The sequence below is a fragment of the Lutra lutra genome, chromosome 14 (genome assembly GCF_902655055.1).
Source record: "Lutra lutra chromosome 14, mLutLut1.2, whole genome shotgun sequence".
NCBI classification, from domain to species: domain Eukaryota; kingdom Metazoa; phylum Chordata; class Mammalia; order Carnivora; family Mustelidae; genus Lutra; species Lutra lutra.
This window is the reverse complement of record NC_062291.1, coordinates 84,145,710-84,166,901: the sequence shown is the minus strand read 5'-3', so window position 1 is coordinate 84,166,901 and position 21,192 is coordinate 84,145,710. Positions and strand designations below refer to the sequence as shown.

Below are 21,192 nucleotides of genomic sequence, written 5' to 3'. Positions count from 1 at the left end.
TTACAATGAACGAATCACTGTATCAGAACGAGCCAGGGAGCTGCGCGCAGCCACGCCGCGGGCGTGAGGGCGTCCCCACGGCGCTCCACTCACCGCTCCTGCCACGACCAGACTTGCTTTGCTTTATCCAGACTCAGGGCTCGTGCGGATGTCCAGGAACGCATCGGCAGCCCGAATCTGCTTCTCTTTAAAACCAGTTAATGAGCACAGAGGATGCCCGGAATCGACGAATCACTGCATTTTACCTAAAATAAACACGACACTGTAGATTACTTATTCCTGAATTTAAAAAGGGGGAGGAAACCCCCTGGTTCCGTAAGTGCCCGCTATCCTCAAAGGAGGGAGAGGGGGAGGGGCCCACGGCATCTCGTGGGCCACAGACCCGGGAATGGGGTCCTTGCAGCAAGGCGTCCCCTGGGTCGTTTGCCTGTGGGGAACGAGGAGGACAGTTTTGAGTCCCGGTTGTATTAATGTCCAGAGCAGAGATGAGAGCAGGAAGTTCTTCCCAAGCAGCCGTCCATGTGGTCCTTTGACTCGAGCCTGCATTTCTACTCTGCTCATGATTTCTATTTTGGGGAAGGAGTCCTCCTCTCTGACATCTTCCACTTTGAAGGATGCTACTCGAACCATGGATCCATTCAGCCACCTGTCCATCATTCGGACCAGGTACCCATTCTGGGCAGGCCGCCAGGTGCTGGGGAGCTATAAAGACAGACCAGCCCTTGGCCCACCCTGAGAAGTGGAGCCCACCCTTGGAAGCCAAAACCAGGCAACTTTGTGCTCTCCGTGCCCTAATCACAGAGCTCACCCTGGAGCAACCAAACCTTTTTACACTGACAAATGCTACCCAGGGCTTAGGACCCTACCCAGCATCCCTGGAGATTCGGTCTAGTAATGCCACCTGAGGACACACTTGCAGACCTCCTAAGATCTCTGCTTTCGTGTTGGGCAGAGGGTGCCCTGAATGATTAGGCAAGTCTTGGGGGGGGGGGCTATGAGGGAAGCCTGGTTTGGGATTAAAGACCATGGGAGGCGGGGAAGACTTTGCCGCTTTGGAGCTGGGCTGGTGCCTCCTTGCTAGGATCTCCAGTCTGCGGGGGGCATTCTCTGGGCTGAGTCCTCCCGGGGCGGGGCTTTCCATGCAGATTTCCAAACCACGGCTGAGGAGCTTTCTGACTTGGGGCCCGGCCTCCTGAAGGCCTGCTCTATGCCCAGACTAAGATAGATCTGCCCGGGGCCCCGCAGGAGACCTTCGAAGGGAAACAGGGGTCAGTGCACACAAACCCAAAAATGGGGATGTGACGGCTCCCGGCAGGCAATGGCCAGGATGGCTGTCATGGGGACAGTCAGGGACACACTCCCCCAGCGGCTCTATCCTGCCTGCTCTGGGCTTCCAGCTCTCATCTCATCTGCTCAGGCCTGAAGCAAGATCCCCTCCAGCCACATGTTCTAGGATGGGCAGAGAAAGAACCAGAGCTGGACCTTAACTCAGTTTGTTACATGAAAAGTCTCGAGACCATGAAGGCCAGAGTATTTCCCTGGACATGTGGAGCGGACCATGCATTTCTGCAAGACCCAGAACAGAAGAGTGGACTCTCTGGCCAGTGTGTCCCTCCTGCTTGGTAAGACTCACATAACTGTTGCAGCAGGGCAGGGCTCCATACAGACATATTTTAGGTTCTAGAATTCATTACTAAGGAGCTTAAGAGTTTATTATAGGAAGTTCAGCAAGATAGGCTTGCTGGAGGTTTCCAAAGTCGATATGCTCAGGAGAGAGGTCTATATTAAAGATTATGTGTTTTAGAAGGGATTTTTTTTTCCTGTTATTACTCCTGACTCAGGTTTCTGTTGGCTTCTTTTTTTTTTTTTATTCTAGAAACCTAGTGCAGTGGCTTAACTCATTCAGCGGTTACTAGCTGTGCGCTTACTATATAAAGGGCTAGGAATGAAGAGCTATGGGGAGCCCAAGAAAGTTGAAGGAACCGAAAGCCAGAGGAAGCTCAGGCAGACTTTAAACAAGAGTCGAGCAGGGGCGAGACGCGCGTCCAGGTGCAGGGTGGGCCGGGGACCAGGCTCATTCTGAATCGCATTTGAAAGGAAGTCAGGGGCGTGGAGTGACGGGCACAAGACAGGAAGGCATGCTGGGTAAGGGAGGGATGGCATGAGCCAGGGTGTGGAGGAAGGCTGTGTAGACATGCAGGAGGTGGGGGGACACAGATGAGCCCAAGCCCTGAGCCAGGTCCCCATCTTCCATCTGGAACACAACAGCCGTGCCACTTGGGGCCCTGCTGTGTGCTCTGGGGTTATCCTGCTCTATGACCACCTGCCGGTTTCAGAAGGGAGGCTGACTCAGCCCCCTGTGAAAACCGAAGGCCTGTCAGCTAGCTGGCCTCGCAGACAGGTGCAGGAGCTCCAAAGCCGCTTCAGGTTGCCGGCTGGCGCGCAGTTCCGTGCTGGTCGCAGGCCCCACCTGCCCCTCATCGGCTTGGCTGGCCTCCATTCTCTATACTTTCCCGTCTTGGTGGGTCAGGGCCCCAACCAGTGACTGTCCTCTACGTTTACTCTCTAATTCATCGGGTGCACGGCCTCTGTTTTAATCCAGGGTCCCCCCCACCCTGCCCCCCAGAAGCAGAACCTGAGATAGCGAGTTTATTCCGGGAAGCGGTCTGTGCACACACGGGACGTGATGGTGCCGACCCTCACCTGCCCAAGCGACCGGAAGCTGGCGGGTCACCCATGCCGCATCGGGCACCGAGAGCAGCCTGCTCTCCTCCCCTCGGAACGGCTGACGATGCAAGGCTCCTTCTGTGATGCTGCAGGGAGGGGCCCAGCCCTGGAAGCAGCAGGGAGGGCGGCTGAACTCCCTCCCCACTGGGTCCTAGTTGGGTTTAGAACAACCTTATCACCTCCTGAAAACAATGTGGGGTGGGGGCTACATTGAGGGGTGGGCAGAGTGGAGGTCCAGCGTGAAGTTGGTGAGATCTGGATCGGAATGTCAGGCCTGCACCTCGCTTCCTCTCCCGTCAAGTGGATACAATCTTGTCTGATAATGTAGAGAAAGTATCTAATGTGCCGAGAAACGTACAGAAGGCGCTCCACAGACGGCCTTTCTACCCTAATAACTATCCGTGATCAGGGATTCCTAAAGCATCCTGGGCACACGCGGGAACACACACGCACACGCACACAATCACACACACACACGCACAATCACACACACACACACACACACAATCACACACACTCCCAAATACCCCTGGTTAGGGTTACAGGAGCTGATGCAGCGTTTCCCAGGAGCGAAGCCGGGAGAGCCGTGATCTACTGGGTCTTCAGCTATTACCCAAAGCCCCTGCATCTCCCCGTCGTCTTCATTTACAAAGGAAGTGGAGTGGAGATGGTGGAACATTCCAGAAAAATTCTGTCTACTCTGTGCAGGGGGCACAAGCCCCCACTGGCCACACCCTTGGGCGGAGGCGCACCGGGAGCTGCTGGGGCAGGTGTCGCTCTGGAGTCCAGGGACACTAACTCGAAGCAAACTTCTGGTCTCTTGATGCACCGTGGGGGACGTGTGTGCCCCGAGCTGAACACTACCAGCACACTGGCACGTAAATGGGAACCGTGGCCACATCCCAGTGAAAAATAGGATTAAATGAGAGGGAAGGCCCGGGTGGTTTCCCACTATTCTGTGAGCGTGCAGGTGCCAACGATGCCGTGCTGCAGTCACCAAGATGATTTGGGAGAAATCATGGATACGAGACTCAGTGCCTCAGGACGAGGGGTCTGGGCTGCCCCAGACCCAGAGACGCCTTGTCTACCAGCCTGAGTCAAGTGTGGGCCGGCGGCATCCCCGCGAGAGCCTTGCCCCATCTCGGAGGACAGAAGACCTGCGGCCGAGCCCCTCTTCCTGCGAAGGCAGGTGCGCTCCCTGCCTCCCGGCGTCTGAGAACGGACCCCCGGCCGCACTGCTGCGTGGTGACCAGTCACTTTCAATTATGTGGCCCGTCACTTAACGCTCTTCGTCAGGCAGAAATCAGAGCAGCGGAGGCAAGGCAGTTCTAAGAGGAAAATTGTTTCTTTAGTGCGACTGTGACCTGAAGAACAAGCAGGGGAGACACACGATGTCGGGCTGGCGAGCGCTGCAGGACGCTCAGCGGCACGAGGCTTCACCCCTTAGAGACGCTGCCCTCCCGCCGGCGCCCATCGGCAGGGGAGGCTGTCGCGGGATCAGGGACACTCCTCCACTGACAAGGGCGAGTGAGGCGTGGGGCACGGTGCCTCACCAGCTCACGGGCCTGGAGAGTCTAACTGAGGAATTCGATCCGGCTTTGAATCCCAGCTTTTCCCCAGTGAGCTCTAGGATCTTGGCACATAACCTTCCCAGACGCAGCGGCCTCCGCTGTAAAGTGGGCTTAATCGACGTGCCGCTCCCTGGGTGTTCGTCTTCAGGGGTGGATAATCACCACGACGGCTGCCATTCATGTGCCCGGCACGGATGGGGCACTCCGTGCGCCTGTGCCACTCCGACTTCTCAACCACCACCAGGAGGGAGGTGACCCGGGCACATCTCACCACTGTAAGTAACAGACGCCTGAGAGAAGAGCGAACTAACCCAGAAGCAAACAGAAGGAAGGAGGAAAGGAGCACCGGGAAGGGAGGGAAGGAAAGGGAGGGGGGAAGGGAGGAGGATGAGGCAGAAATAAATGAAATAGGGAGGAGAAAAACAATAGAGAAATCACTGAAAAGGAGTTTGTTCCTTGGGAAGAACAACAAAATGATAAGCCTTCAGCTAGAATCGAGGAATAATGGCAAGGAGAAGGCTCAAACTATTGAAATCAGGAAGGAAAGAAAGGACATTACTAACCTTATAGAAACAAACACTCAGCCCAAAGAATAAGCAAGTGTTATTTTATGGAACTGTTGGCCCAGAGGCAGGTCAGGTGCAGGAAGGAGCGGATGCTGAGCAACACTTCCAGGGCCCCCGCTGCTCTCTGCTTCTCCCCTCCGTGTTCCCCCAGCATTGCTCTGCCCTCTGCCTTCCCAGCACGTGGTCGGATCACCCTGCCCCCTCCTCGTGACTTGCTTTGGTTGGTAAAATGTAAGCAAGTGTCACTCCCCGGGGTTGCGTTAAGAACCACAGCCTACGGGCGCCTGGGTGGCTCAGTGGGTTAAAGCCTCTGCCTTCGGCTCAGGTCATGGTCCCAGCGTCCTGGGATCGAGGCCCGCATCGGGCTCTCTGCTCAGCGGGGAGCCTGCTTCCTCCTCTCTCTCTGCCTACTTGTGATCTATCTCTCTGTCAAATAAATAAATAAAATCTTAAAAAAAAAAAAAAAGAACCACAGCCTGCACTGGGGTGCCTGGGTGGCTCAGTGGGTTAAGCCTCTGCCTTCAGCTCAGGTCATGATCCCAGGATCCTGGGATCGAGTCCTGCATCGGGCTCTCTGCTTGGCAGGGAGCCTGCTTCCTCCTCTCTCTCTGCCTGCCTCTCTGCCTACTTGTGATCTCTGTCTGTTGAATAAATAAATAAAATCTTTAAAAAAAAGTTACTGAACTATGAATTAAGTCCTCTACTTAAAAAAAAAAAAAAAAAAAAGAACCAGAGCCTACTCTTCTCATGCTCTTTTCTTCTGCTCCGACAATTATGGACAACCTGGTGTTGAAATAGGGCCTCCACCTGCCTGGGCTGGTGGCCGAGTGACTGTCATGGGCAAGTCCCCCTCCGACTCGGTGGGGGTCACACAGCATGAGGGAGAATGACCTGTGTGTGGTTTTAAGCTCCACAGGTTGCAAGGTGACAGGTGCATGTAACTCACGCATCATCCCAGGGTAGTTTAACCCGCTCAAGGTCAAGTATCTGCACAAATTTGGTAAGTGGCAGAGCTAGAATTTGAAGGAGGCTGCCGGGTTCTAGGGCCCATGTCCTTATGAGGATGGAAGCCCCGAGCAAAGGCAGAAGCTCTCTACTGGTTGCTGCTTTGTCCCCAGCACCTGCAAAACACAGACAGGTGTTGAATGAGTGAATACACCAAGCTCACCCATTGGGGTGCTGAGAGCATCGGACAAGACACTGGGGACCCCAGCTTCCTCAGACACCTGGCCGGGTGCCACCCCTTTTCATGTGGGAGGACCCAGGCTGCTGCTGACCCAGCTGCATGTGCTCAACTTCTTCAGGTTGCAGTTCTGCCTCCCTAAAATGGGAGGGGAAAGGTGTTATTCCTCTTATTCTAGTACAAGGCAACTTGAAGGTCTGATGGGATAATAAATATGAAAGTATTCTGGAAAGTAAAAATATTAAAGATAAAAATAAATTACTATTATATTTTATTTATGACAATAATTTTCCAGCATTATCATTTTCTTAGCCCACTATTAAGTATTTTCCAAGAAGCAGGGATTAAAATCGGGGTCAGATTTTTCTCCTTCTTCCCAGAATTGAGACAGCATTTCTGGTCCCAACAAAGAAATCTCTGGGAGAGGGAGCAGGGCTTGGGAGCGCTTGGGGATTAGCCTGTGGGAAGGGCTCAGCTGCACTCGCCGTGGACACAGCCCAGGGCTTGCTGTTTGCTTCTTGTCTCTCTGGCTGCTCGTTCTCTGCAAGTCTGTGGAGTTGATGGAATTTCCCCAGCATTGCCAAATTCGGTAGAGCTGCAGTCCTGCATTTGGGCAAGATTTTCCTTTTCTCTCCTCCTGTTCTGTCCTTCCTCTCCTCCCCTGCTCCCTTCTCCCCTCTTAGGTTTCTGCCTATGTCCCTCTGAGGACCGGTTTATGGGAATGGGACTCTGTAAAGGAAACCTGTGCCCTGCACTGCTAACTCGGAAACCCGCTGTGCCCACGTGCATGCACTTGCACTTGAAGCCCTCCTTCCACCTGTCCGCCCTCCTTAACCCGACCCTGGACTCTCCCTGGTTCCCCTGCGACCTTCTTGAACGGAACCCGCTTCCCCTCATCTCAGAGCAGGGGCTGGTGGCGAGTGGACCGGGCACTTGTCCTCTGTGCTCCTGGTGGCCACTTCTGGAACTTTCCTCCCACAGCATCCTTCTGAAGCCTCCCCCAGCTGCAGTCCCTTAGCTCTTGGTCATCTGCTAACCTCCTGATCTCATTCCGCAGTCAGCAGGTCCGGCCATGCTGTGCTGAGTCTCTCAGCACTTTACTCTTGGGACGGCTGATGCCCTGTTCCTTCCTCTGCTGGCTCCTAGCCCATCATGGCGCCTCATCCCCACTGCCAAGTTGTGGGGTGCTCTCAGCCTACCTTGCTGCCCTGTCATGGCCTCTGGGCTCCGTCCCCCCATCCACCGTCTGAAGTAAGGAGAGTGACAAGCCATAACACAGGGATAAGAAAATGGAACAGCAAGGCAGATGTCTTCCCAGGGGTTGTGGAGGGAACCGGGAATGGGGAGAGAGTGTTGGGGGGCACAGCTGAGTTGGGTTGGGTTGAGAAGAGAGAGTGACAGGGCTGGGGACAGGGTATTCTCAAATTGTGTTGTGGGGGCTTTCAAAAAACTTACCTGTTGCTCCCCCTTCCCTTAAATTCAGTGGTTTTCTGCAAGTCTGGTGGTTTCGGTTCTGTTTTTCTATCCAAATCTTAACTCTTTGAATCCACTTTCCCCAAAGACTGGCTCACCTAGGCCCTTGGCCACAGATGAAGACCAGTCCAGGATGTGCCCCCTTCCGCCCGCAAAGGGAAGCCACGTGGGCAAGACCTACACCCGCACTCAAGTCTTCTCGGTGTTAACAGGGTTATCCATGAGAGGTGATGTGAAATGATTGCTTTCCAAATTACCAGCAGGGTAATAACTTTGAGTAATTAATATGTACAGTTTGCTAAGTACCGTAGCATGAACAATCCTGCGATGCCGGTTCCTGATGGCACCATTGTGGGAAAAGCCCCTGCAGCCCCGAGGGCCATTTCGTCACACTCGTGCAGAGAAAACTACAGCGGCCCAAGAAAGCAGCACGACTGGCTCCCGAGTCTGGGGACTGAGTTGTGCTCAACATCTGTTTGGGAAGGTTTGGAGCCTTACGAAGAATGTAAGAAGTACCTCCTACACTGTCCATTTCTAATCCAAAGTGAGTTTTTTTTAAATGTCCCCAGACAGCAAGCCCGCTGTGTGATGTCGGTCCACCGCATGACCATCCTGTGCTCCAGCCCAGTGCTCTGCACCTGCCAGGCTCGCAGAAAGCGTCCCAACAAGTGAAGAATCTCAAAACTAAGGTTTTGAGTCCTAGGAGCTCTAAGGGTCCTTACTGAGCCCGAATTCTAGGATTCATTTTCTACTTTTGCAAAGTGTGAGTCTGTGCCACTTGTGGGGCCCCCCAGTTCCTTTTCACCTGACAGCAGTACTCCCCAGGCGCAAGGGCAGGACCAAAAGTAGGCATCTTAGAGGCGGTCCTCCCGGGCACTGCAGGTTCGAAGGTTCCAGGCTGCCTTGCAGCGGAAGCAGGCTCTGAATGTCCCGTTCCAGCTCTGCTGGCCTGTCTCTAACCCTGAGCTGCTGGGCGCAGGCCTGGGATGGTCCCCAACCACCCCAGGTCCTCCATCGTTCCAGGCGAGCTGTCTCTTGTCCCAGAAAGGAGGCGAGAACGGTCCATGCCTCCTGTCTCCATGGTTTCTCCTGGGACATCCTCCCCTGAGGTGGCGTTATCCAAAGGGTGTTCAGAGGAGGAAAAGCTGCAGCCACCAGACTCTTCTACCCACGGAGCCTTCTCTGGGGCTCGTGAAACACAGGAGGCAGCAGCCTCTTCAGGAGAATGTGGCTTTCCTTTGTACAGAACATTCATTTCCCTACCGATTCTGCAAAGCTGAGGGCACGTTCCGATGCTGCTTTTCCATTATAATTGCTTCACTTTCCAAAATTCACTTTTCATGTGGAAGAGCCTTCGGAAGCAGTGAAAGCCCATGGAGGTCGTCTGTGCTCCCTGCGGAGAAACCCCAAATATGCAGGAGCCTAAAAATAACCATGCCTTCTGCAGGTAGCTCCTTTTTCGATAGTGCCCTCCCCTCCAACGCAAGTGTTCCTAATGCTAAATTAACTGTTAACAAGGATTTTTAAATAGGTATAATTTATGCTAATTCAAAAATATTCCTTTCCCAAAATGCTTATTTTACCCCCAATTGCTGCGCTTCTGCATTAGGAGCCGAGGACTCGGGCTTTCAGAGCGGCTTCTAGACGCCTGGCCATTTCCACGTGCGGTTTCCGCACAGCCTGCTGCCGTGTCCTGCGGATGTGCCCGCCACAATCTCGGTGGGACGAGGGACGCCACCAGCCCTGGCCGAGGTAAGTGTCGTCTCTCAGTCAGGGCAGCTCGGGAGAAAGCCGTCTGCTCCTGCCTGATCTGGCCTCACGGGGAGGGAGTGGCTCAGGTTTGCTCGCGGACACCCCTCCTAGGAGCATCTCTCTCTCCCTGTTCACCCCCAGCGAAAGCATCACGGACTCTGCCGGTGCCGCAAACCCAAAGCCCACCGCCACGGTGAGGTGCGGCCACCTGCTTCATCGAATGGAGTACATTTCGGGGGACCCCGCAGCCACGCCTTCCAGCTGCCTTCAGTCCTTCGCAGGGACGGCGCCCCCCCCCTCGGCCCTCACCCTGGGGAAAGCAGGTCACGGGTCCCTCCTGCTGCATTTGGGTCCCGGACTCGCCAGCCCCTCCCCCAGCTCTTGCCCCAGCCCGGATGCCTGCCTTAGGGCTGAACTGTTCCGGAAGGACGGGACGGGAACGAAGAGAAAGGCGCGGAGCGTTACTTTTGGAGCCACGGGATTTATGGAAGATTCGAAGGACTCCGTGCCCCCACACAGTCTGTGACGAGGAGCGAGTCCACTTGGTGAGACAAGATGGCAGGAGCGGTGCCAGGACGCAAGATGGTCCTGCTGCTTCTTGTGGCCTGCGACGCTGCCTGAAGCCAACAAGGGCAAGTGGGGCCACGGCCCAAAGCCCCCTTCCTGGAAGAGCAGCCGAGGGCTGTTCGGACACCACTGACCAGGCGAGGTCTGACGAGGGGCCCCTTCACAGGCAGGTCCCCTGGGACATGGGATCCATGGGTCCTGGAGCACTCACAGTCCCTGCCACGCCCAGGCCACCGCAGTCCAGGATGTGCTCTGGAGTGGCTGGAAAGTCCACCCACAGTCCACGCAGGTCCACCGCAGCCCTGCTCACACCGTCCACATCAGCTTCCGTCAGCCACGCTCCGCCCTGCTCCCCGTGCCCCGCCACGCTCCCCATGTCCTTCACGCTCCATCACTAGGCGCCACTGTGCCTGACAAAGCATAGGGCCTGTCGCTGTGAACACCATCCGAATGGATACAAAGTGGCACGCCCAGTTAAGAGAAGTAAGAGAAGGGATAAACAGTAGAGGAAATCCAGCACTTTCCAATACTGAAAATAAACATGAGTAGCAACAGCTAGAAGGGCGACCATAGGTGAATAAAACTACAGGACACCAGGGAGATGCTGAAATGCTGCCCCAGAGCCGGAAAGAGGGCTGGGATTCCTTCCCGGGTCAGGAAAGGCAGCGAGGCCGCCGGAGGACTACAGGCCACGCCGTGGAGACGTCAGATGCCGCGAAGGTAGTCAAGAGAACGTGCAGCGGAAGCAGGGCTGCTGCGGGAGGCCGTTTCCAGCACCAGCTCCAAAGCCGACCTGCAAAGGGTTGGGCAGCGCTGGCCCCCAGGAGCCCAGGAGAGGCTGGGACTCACTGGGACAGGCTGGGATTCGGAGGGAGAATGCAGAACCTGACTGCGTGGGCCTAGAGGACGGGCACCCAGCACTGCTGCTGGGCCACAGGGATGGTCACGCCACAGTCTCACAGTAGCTTCACAGAGAAGGTACGTTCTGTGCAGAGTTCAAACAGGCAGAAACTTGGCCTTCCAAAGTTACCTCCTACAGATAAAATGGCCCTAGAGGATGAAAGACAGCGGGGTGGGGTGGAGAGGGGACACAGAGAGACAGACACAGAGAAAGAGAGTTAGAGAGAGAGCCCTCAGGCAGTCCCAGTGCCAGACCTGTGGAGGAAACCATTGGGAAACTCCAGCCCCAGGACACAAAGGACAATGTGGGCAGTCGGTGTTGTTATCGTCGGACTGGTGAGCTGAGAGGCTGAGTGTTTCTCTGCGATCTCTACTCTGGGCATCTATCTGGGTATTTCCACTCTACAGCTACCTGCCTGTTGAAACACCACTTTTCTGGGGACATTTACTGTGCTCCGCCTCTTGTCTCTTTTGCGGCCGTTTTTGCTCTGAAGAGCTCCCGATACTCCTGTATCACGGCTCCTCGCGGAAACTGAGCCGACAGGATATACGGACACAGAGACGGAGAGATTCGGTTAAAGGAATTGGTTCGTGTGACTCTAGAGACGGGCAAATCCAGCACTCCTAGCCCAGTCTGGAAACTCAGGCCAGGTCTCCACACTGCAGTCTGGGGGCTGAATTTCTTCTCCAGGAAACCCTGAAGGACTTCGACTGATTGGACAAGGCCCACCCACATTACTGACAGTGATTTCCTCTACTTCAAGTCAACTGTAGATGTGAACCACATTCACCAAGTATCTCCAACACAACAGCTAGATTAGCATCTGACTCACCAGATGCTATAGCTCGGTCAAGTTGACATGTAATAGTAACGGTCACAAGTCTTTTGCTGGGGGCTGAAATGAACCCACCAGTATTCGCAAAAAGAGCTTTGCTGTGTATCACACAGCACACAGTCCCTGCTCCCCTCTCAGGCCCAGCCTGCTGGGTTTAGGCCGTCGCAGGACGTGGATGGAGCACGGGTTTCTCTGTCCTGGTGAAAGACAAAAGCCTCATTTGGCTTTATTCGGGTGCAAAGGGTTATTGACCCATCAGGTTCCCTGTTGGGTTTTTCCAAGGCATCACCAACTAAACGTTAGATGTTTAATTCAGAGAGGGCAGATTAAAAAAAACAACAAAATGTAAAGTCTTGAAAAAGACCTTAAAAAGTACGCAAAATGCTAAAAAGTAATCAGAGATAGAACGAACACCTGAGAGCTAAAATCCATGACGTCAGCCAAAACTTCGAGGACGTGGACCAGATCGCCCGACTGCGCAGAAGATTCAGAGTGAAGAAACCTGTGAGGACGTGAAACGATCAAATCTTTGGCAGAAAGAATGATCTTACCATTGATTAAAAACGAATTTCTTTAAATACTAGCGAGCACTCTTCAAGCACCAAGGGTGGCTTTGAAAAAGGAAAAAGACTTGTATACTTGTAAAATACAGCTCATGCGCTATCTTCTTTTAATAAAGATTTGAGAAAAATATGTATTAAACCGGGTAGTTAAAAATAAAATAAAGTTAAGTAAGGTGAAATCAAGATGGATTTGTAATAGACTAGAGAGCATTTTGGAAGGCAGGCGAGTAAAACCAAAATGTAGCTCGATGTGTGAGAGCTAAATTTGGCTTTGAGCTTCCTGGCACCCAAAGCAAAAATAGAACCTAAGATCCCCACCATTCCTGTGTTAGAGCATGCATTCTCAATGAGGCCATATTACCTCTAAGGGGGTGGAAATCAGTGCTTAAGGGACCAAAAAACTTGCTTGGCTCATGTAAAAAGCAGAGATACACATAAAATACATAAGTACACACATAGCACATCTGTATGGTCAAAATTTCTTAATGGGGAAATGATTAGGAAGAAAATGTCTAAAAATGCTCCTTGGAAGATAATGAGGAAAGAAAGGTTGAGAAGCATCATCCAGGAAGACTTTCAGGAGGAGGCCACATGGGGAGACAACTGGAACCAGAACCCATTCTCAAAGAAAAATAACTATTCTTTTTTTTGTAGGGCCAGGAACTACTTTTACAATTTGGGGCAACAGCTTCTGCAGTGTGCGATGCTGGCTACGGCACAAGGACCCACCGCCAGGGGCCGGACTCTCTCGTCCTCTCCTCTCCCAGGTCAGGATGCCCAATGCACTTGTTTTAGGATCTCCGATGGTGTGCGGTTTCCAATACACTCAAGGGAGGAGGAATATTTATCACAGTTGAAGAGTAAGAATTCACAAAGGAAAAAATTCTATATTCACTTGAGTCTCACGCTTCCTTGGGGTGGATGGGATATTTACAGCAAGGATGAATAAACTGGGTTGGGCAAGGGGAGAGATCGAGTAGGAGAGAAGGATCCTGAGTCTCCTGGGTTCTGCGGCAGGTTCCCTGGAGGTCGGGTTAACGGGGCCGTGGAGCACATCCTTGTGGTGGCAACAGGGACACATCTGGAAGGAACAGGCAAGTGAGCTTTACATGGAAAAGAGGACCCCGTCGCCTTCTTTGTTTCTCGCCACTGAAGATCCAGAGAGCTCTGGAGTGTGATGCCTAAGGACGCATCGCATCAAACAAAACCCGCTCTCAGGTCAGCCGCTGAAAGGCTGTGAGGGGCAGAAGTGACGCGCAGCCGGAGCCGGGTCAGGCTGAGGGGGGAAGCGTCAGCCAGCTGGGCTCCGCTCCGCTCCCTCTGTAGGGACACACAGACACACAGAGGAACAGACAGGGGCTGTCGATCTGGGTGAGGCCACAAGTGAGAGACAACGGCAGCGGTTAAGAAACATGCGCACATATGTCAATGCAAGTCACAAAGCTGTTTAAGAAAGAAAAACGCAACAACGGCATTTGGAGATACATTGTGTCACACTGAAGGATAGAAACAGTGTTCAGACACTCCGTCTTTTTAAATGGCTTTTTATTTTTTGTTGTCAATGAATAACTTTTGAGCCTACTAGGAGAGTAGCATGATTATAGTGGATAAAAAAATATAGATGACAGAGTAAAAATATTAGGTCATACAAAGTTAGTTTTGTTTTTTTAAATCATCGTCCACCAACACTGTCAGGACTTCAGAGCTTAGGGGGAGAAAAATCAACAAAACTTAATTTGTGTTTTTTTACACTTCCAGCAGTTAAAAATTAAGAACACATATCGAGAATCACGTGTGGAAGTCTATCACAATAGCCAGAACTAAGAACCACCATATATACAAACTTCTGTACAGACTGAGGACAGGAAGAACTCACCAATTAAAGCCATCTGTGCTCTATGGACCTTTTCTTTTTAAAAAGAAAGAAAATGGACTTCCTATACTTGTATTCCCTCTCCCTCTTGATCCGGTATTTCTACTGGTGTTTCCACTCCATAAATTAGTAACTGTTCAGTAGCTGGGAAATAATCCTATTTTAAATTATACCAAAGGAAATCAGGAAACTGTCCCCCTCCTCCAAAGGGCTGACCTTAAACGCCCCATACAGGTTGAAGATACACTTGACCACAAAGTCACACCCGCAGGACCACGGCTGAGTAAACACCCTTCGGGGGCCAGCTTGGGGCCGGCCTCGGGAGAAAAGAGCACTCACTCACTACATGGTCTCACAGGTGACGGCCTCGCCCCTCGTACTGCGCCAAACCCGGGTCAACCGTGTTCCCTGCTCGTGTCGTTTGGCACAGACAGGGCTTCTGGGCAAGACTTGGGCTCTCTCCAGACAGACACAGTCAGAAGCCTCCAGTTTCGATAAGCACAACAGGACGTTCCAGACCCACATCCACGTAGCTCCCCGATGCAGAAGGCCACTCACGCCACAGCTGGAAAGAGACGCCTCTGCAGGACAAGTGACCCCACCACGTGTCCGACACCACGGGCCCCATGAGGTAAAGAGCAGACACGGGAGAAGACACGGAGGGAGAGGAGGGCGGGCCCGAGGCCTTCACTGCACGATGCCCGAGTCCACCGACGTCTGCTTGCGTGTTGTCTTTGGAGGGGGCGGCGGCGGGGTTTTGCTGGGCAGCGGAGGGGGCAGGTGCTGGAAGACAGACCGAGGCGGGTGCGGCGTTAGTGATGCGCTCTGGGTGGGGCCCAGCGGCGGAGTCAGGGCGGCTGCGGAAAGTTACTCTGCACCCTCGGGGGGGATAAGGGGACAGCCCTCTCCGTGGGACCTGGGGCCGGGCAGCTGGTGGTGACAGGCCTTTCTGGCATCCCCAATCAGCTGCTGTTTGCAAAGCGCATCAGCCGTCTGTCTGCAAGGACCTGAGAAGGGACACCGCTGCTCTCTGCCTGGCGGCTTTCATTCCAGGGCCTTTCGGTCCCCGGGGCCCCTGGAAAAGGACTGGTTTCAGAACTGGACAGTTTAAATGGTGAAGAGCCAGGGGATCCCAGGGGCAGAGCTGACCCAGGGCCACCCCGGTGGCCTAGCGCTGTCCCAGCCAAGTGCCCTTTGATGAGGATCCATGGGCCTTGGCTCGTGTTCCCCAACCATGTTCCTCAACTGTGCAGGGACAAAGCGGTCCTGGGACAGGCTCTCCAGGGGTGGGTGAGAAGCCCTCCCTTTGCTCTTGGAACTGGAAAAGCTGCACGAGAGAGGGTCAGCTGGGTACCTGTGGCCACTAGCCAAGAGACTCCTTTAAAGGCAGTTTTCCATCTACCTGTGGCCACTAGCCAAGAGACTCCTTTAAAGGCAGTTTTCCATCCAGTCTCTTCCAAAACTGCAAACTGGGGGCAAGAGCAGCAGCAGGGGGGCAGCTGAACTCTTCACGGGGAAACACACCCTCCACAGAATGCACACAGCTGGGTCTCCACGGAACTATGTACCCAAAAAAGGTAGCTGGTCAGGACACCAGGTAGCTCGGTCAGTTAGGGATCTGACTCTTGATTTCAGCTCAGATCATGAACTCAGGGTTGTGAGATCGAGCCCCACGTCAGGCTCTGTGCTCCGTGGGGAGTCTGCCTGGGCTTCTCCCTCTGCCCCGCCCCCCCCACTCTCTATTTCTCTGGAAAAGAAAAAAAGAAAAGGCAGTGGCTGTGCTTGATCCATGGGCCATCGTTTGCCCTTGGAGTCCTGCAAAGGATTCGACAATTGCCAAGGTGATGGGAAGACCTCCCGCTTCATGGACCTGTCTGGGCATGAGTGACTGAGGGCAGTCGGCCACACGCTCCCAACGGTCAGACTCCTGCCCCGTGGGAGATGCTCTGTAAATACACGTGGGCCAAACACGTAAGCGAATGAGTGAGTCAACGTGGGGAGAAAATGAAGCCTCGAATGAGCGGATGGAAGAAAACATGAGCAGACGGGCCGCAGGCAGAGTGAACCGGAGGGAGATTGCGGAACACCGTCACCTAAGTGAGGGGGGTCGTGTGGCAGCCTCTCTTGGCGGAAGCTCACGTGTAATGCAACGTGAGGGACGAAGTTTCAAGGACAGAACGGCGACACCACAGTTTCTCTGCTAGAGACCGAATTTCTCCCGATTCCCAGACAGGGAACTACTAAGATGATCCTGTGCCTAACACACAGAAGAGAATAAATAGGGACATGCACAGCCGAGGCACGGACATTGAGACGTGATAAAAAATGAAGTAACAAACAGACTCTTGAGTTTTCTCAAGGTCGGTCAGAACAGTTAAAAACAGAAGCAAACACCTATTTCAAGATGTGATGAAATGGTTGCTTCTGTACGCATGCAAGCCACCACAGGGGGTCGGAGCGAGTCAGGTGAACCCAGCCAGACGCGGGCACAGTGCTGGAGGTGCCCCTGTGCCAGGTAGGAGACAGCGGGTTTATTGCAATGAAGCAAAGTGACAGGTCAGATCACTGCTTGTAAGAGCCACTGGGAGAGAAATGACAGCTTAAAGTGGCGACAACCTGAGACAGGGTTGACCACAAGCCCGAGGCCGATCAATGACAGCGACAGGAGGTATCGATCATCCCCCAAAGGCAGATGAGCGATCGTTCCCCTACAACAGCCTGCAGGGCCTGCTCAGAGGGGGACGCCCTGGAAACACCACCGCCCCCAATGGATTATGACACACAAATCCACAGGCATGTCACTGGAACTCGCTCTCGTGCTGCAGGGGAATCAACAAGACACACACAGCAACGAGACTTGGGTAATTAATCTAATTGAAATCACAACCCATTTCTAAGAGGAGCCAAGGCTCGCACATGTTCCTTCCTGACCCAACAGCAGGTGGCATCAGTCACTTCGAATGATGGAGTGATGGCACTGGAGATGAGAAAACGTTGCCCCTGCATTGATCTGTAACAAAATAGATTTGGTCATATTTCCAAGTTCAGAATTTTCAGTTCAGTGGTGTAGAGAGACCCAGGAGACAGTCCTGCTTTTCCAATTAAATAAAGGTATCAAAACAAAGGTGTGATCGGTTAACTAAGCTGTTAGGAAAACAACACCCCAAACAATTAATGTTCTCACTCAACTCCCTGGGCCTCTCTCCTTCTAACTTAGAGTTAAAAGTCAGCGGGAAAGGTCAGACTCCTGTTTTCTGTGGTTGAACAAACCATCCCAGCCTCCTGCAGAGCCATCACGGAGGAACGTGGCCCCGTCTCCAGGGCCAGTCCCCCATCATGGCATTTCTGGGGACAGAGGGCTGATCTGAAAGGTCTCAGAAGGTCAGTATCCCTTCAGCATCCAAGATGAAGCCCCACTGCTGGTGTGTGTTTTTATATAAGAGGAAGAACGAAATACGTGTACTGTAAGTAAATCCCCTCTCTCCTGCCCCGCTCACAAGAGCAGATAATAAACTTGCAGAACACCCCATAAAAGGTACCCATAGGAAGAAAGAAAGAAAGAAAGAAAGAAAGAAAGAAAGAAAGAAAGAAAGAGAGAGTACGTAGGACTTATATTGGTTTTTAGGGGGGAAGCGTGCACGCTGACCTCGGCCTGTGGCCACCTGAGAACAAAATCCCTTGAGAACCAGGAGAGGAACGGGCTGGATCTCTAAGGAGTGTTTCCAGAGCGGGTTGGATGCCACAGAACCAAGATCCCGTAGACAGAGCTTTTCTCGCTTTCACGTCTTTTGTCAAAATCTAACGTGGGCCGGCCCAACACAACGCTACCATCAGGAAGGAGGGATTCCTATTTGGTGGAGGAGGGAACGGTTTTAAAAACCCACATTTCGGGTTCCCGGCTGACTTACCCTCTGGTGAGGAGGAGGGGGTGGGGGTATGGGTGAGCTGATCAAATCCTGGTTTTCCACCAAGTTCCCATAATCTGCCATGCTGCCTTTGAGAGGAAGGGGCGGTGGCACCTCGGCCGTGTCCATCCCGGTCATGCTGCTCACGCCGTTCAACTCCAAACCTGGAAAACCGGACAGATTTAGAATCAAACTGGGCCACTAGGCCTGAGTGCCCACATGGCTGCTTCACCTTCTCTCCAGGAGAGGCAGGGGAGGCTGATGGAGAAGAAAGGTGAGCTGGGAGGGGTTGGATCCTTTCCTAAAGGAATGTTCTAGAATGAGAATACCAAGCACCCTGAAGACATGTAAAACCCGAGTTTAAAGGAGGCATCAATCCATTGTAAACACAGCCATGTCAAGCCGGGGCCCCTCCTGACCCCTCCTCGAGCCTCTGTGCCGTGGTGGCATCTAAACAGCAGGGAGTCACAAGGACTGTCTACACTGGTGTTTTCAGAGCCCGAACCAGTGTCCTGTGGCTGTTACTGGGAGGGCTGCAGGAAGGGAAAGCTAACGACGCAGCAGCCGGCCAGTCATCCAGCCTTCAAGTCTCTCCCAACACGGAAACCCACAACGGTCCGGAATACCATTATTAGCGGTCACGGGCACTGCGGCTGTTACTTTTCAAGAAGCCGAGGGGGAAGTACGATTGATTTTTAAAGCCAACTGAAAAAACAGCCAGTTTCAAATGGAAGTAAAATCATTAAGATAGGATACTCTCAACCCTTGTGGAGACTTAGAAAAAAAAATGTGTTTTTCTTTTATATTAGAGATAAACGGACACTTTTACTGATGGGTCTCTTGAAGGTTCCCCCCCCACCCACTGGATGAAAAATCCTTCTTTAGGGGAAAGAATTCCTGGGGGGAGTTGTGGGTTTCTGAGGGAGGCTCGCCAGTGTATCCAAGGCGGCGAGCGAGAACACATCCGATAGGACGACCGCCCTCACGACTTCTGGCTTGCGTATTTGTGAAACTTCACAGAACATACAGTTTGCCATTTTAACCGTAATTCATTGTATAAATTGGAGGCATTGATTACATTCAGTGTGGGCAACCACTACCCATTTCTAAACTCTCTTATCACCCCAAATGCACAGTCTGTCCCCAGAGAGCAAAAACCTCCCCACCCCCTCCCCAGCCTGATACCTCTAATCTACCGTCTCTACGAATTTGTCTGTTTAGATATTTCACATAAGTGGAATCCTAGCAAACTTGTCCTTTTGCGTCTGGCGTATTTCACTGAGCGTAATGTGTCTGAGGCTCTCTCGTGATGGAGTTCTGTTCCTTATTATGGCTGAGTACTACTCCACCATGTGGCTATGTCTCTGGATGCACATCTCGTTTACCCATCCATCGGGTGATGAAAACTCGGGATGTTTCCACCTTCTGTTACTGTGAAGAACGCAGCTGTGAACGTTCATATACATCGAGTCCTTGTTTTTAATTCTTCGGGGTATAGACTTGGAGCGGCTTTGCTGGGGCCCGTGGTGATCCGAGGTCTAATGTCAAGATACCTCCAAGTGTTTTCCAGTTGCAGTGCTGCTTGTTTTTTAATTATTAAAGGAAATAATCAAATATGTTCAGAAGCAGCTTCTGGGGCAATAGTGTAAGGATATGAGGATAGAATACACAGAGCCTGTCTGCTTCCCAGCGGCCGGGAAGCTGTCCCTCAGTTGGGCTTGTCCACGGCTGCAGTGCTGGCCCCCCACCTGACCGTCCCCAGAATGGCCACTGCTCCCCTTTCAGCAAGAAGAAAACCAGGTGCAAAGGACAATGGTCCATGCCTTCCAGACCCTCTGCACAGGGCAAAGGAAGGAAGGTGGGTTCTCCCGAGGAGGAAGGTGGCCTGCACTCCCAGACACCTTCCCCTTGCCAAGAACTCTCCTCTCTGGCAGGCCTGGATTTAGCGGTGAAAAGCTGATTACCACTGGTAGTGGGTTGAATTGTGTCCCTCCAAAATTCATGTCCACCCAGAACCCCAGAACGTGACCTGATTTGAATACAGGATCTTTGCAGATGAAATGAATTAAGGATCCCAAGATGAATTCATCCTTGATTTATGGCGGGTCCTAAAGCCAAGGTCTGGTGTCCTTGTAAGAAGAAGAGAGGACCCGGGAGAGGAGGCCACACAAAGAGAGGCAGAGACTGGAGGGTATATCTGTAAGCTAGGGAGCGCTGAGGACTGTCAGAAGCTACCAACAGCAAGAAAGGCATGAAACAGGGTTGCTTCTTTATCTTGATTTCTGATTTCTGGCCTCCACAAGGGTGAGGGAATAAATCTCTGTTGCTTTAACCAACAAGTTTATGGTAATAAGTCACGGCAACCCTAGAAATTGGGAGAAACTAGAAAAATTAGTTATGTGCTTAGCTCTTCAGAATAGTCTGGAAATGCTTTTTCACTTTACGTTCCACCTCCACACAGGAATGCCCAAGACCCTCTTGTGGCTCGTATGCTATGATACAAAGAGGGAGGCTGTCCATGCGCCTCTCGCACCCACAAGGGAGGTTCTGATAACTCACTTTTCCGCCCAGGGAACTTGGGAAGACTGATCTGCCGAAGCCCAAGGGGACTCCCTAGACCCAGGTGCTTGTGGAAACTCTATCTGTATCAAGGGGAGGAGGCGAGCCTAACTTTAAGCCTCTGGGCAAGGAGGGAGTCCCAGAGTAAAGTCACCAATTCCAACGTGGAGAATGTTCCACTCACTCGACTGCAAACTGAAGCTGAGCTTGGCCCTTGGCGTGACCGGAGGGGGTACTGGCTGGGAGGACGGTGACGACGGGGACACTGAGAAACGTCGTTCACTTCCAGTGACGTTGATCACCTGGCTCTTCGGTCTCTGGGGCCGCAGGGGGCTTATCTACGGTGGAGGAAAGAGCATAGTCAGGGTCTGCCATGGCTGAGTTGTTTCCCCCACGACTCACGGGTTGAAGTCCTCACCCTCAGCAGCTGTGACTGTGGCCTTATCTGGAAACAGGTCCTCTGCAGATGCCATTAGGGTGGGCCCCTAACCCAACAGGACGGGTGTCCTTATAAAAAGGGGGAATGTGGACACAGACACATGCACTCAGGGAGAACGCCAGCTGAGTGTGACGGCAGCGGTCAGGGCGATGCCTCCATGAGCCAAGGTACACCAGACACTGCTGGGCCTGGGCGGGGCAGGGCAGCCTGGACAGGACGAATGTGCACGGGGACTGGCGACAGTCCTATCCCCCGAGGCACATTCTGGTGACTCAAGG

At 52.9% G+C, this 21,192-nt stretch overlaps 1 protein-coding gene across 2 annotated transcripts in view; it reads right to left on the bottom strand.

Moving 5' to 3' along the window:
• Positions 1 to 13,666: 13,666 nt before the first annotated feature.
• The window catches only part of DOCK1 (dedicator of cytokinesis 1), a 509,676-nt gene continuing 502,150 nt past the window's right edge, over positions 13,667 to 21,192 (bottom strand). For both annotated transcript variants that reach the window (XM_047703531.1, XM_047703532.1), the window contains exons 50-52: positions 20,660 to 20,813; positions 17,920 to 18,080; positions 13,667 to 14,794 (exon numbers count right to left, since the gene is read on the bottom strand). In XM_047703531.1, coding sequence (XP_047559487.1) covers positions 14,699 to 14,794; positions 17,920 to 18,080; positions 20,660 to 20,813 — 411 coding nt within the window. In that variant the 3' untranslated portion in view covers positions 13,667 to 14,698. The remainder of the gene's footprint in view (positions 14,795 to 17,919; positions 18,081 to 20,659; positions 20,814 to 21,192) is intronic.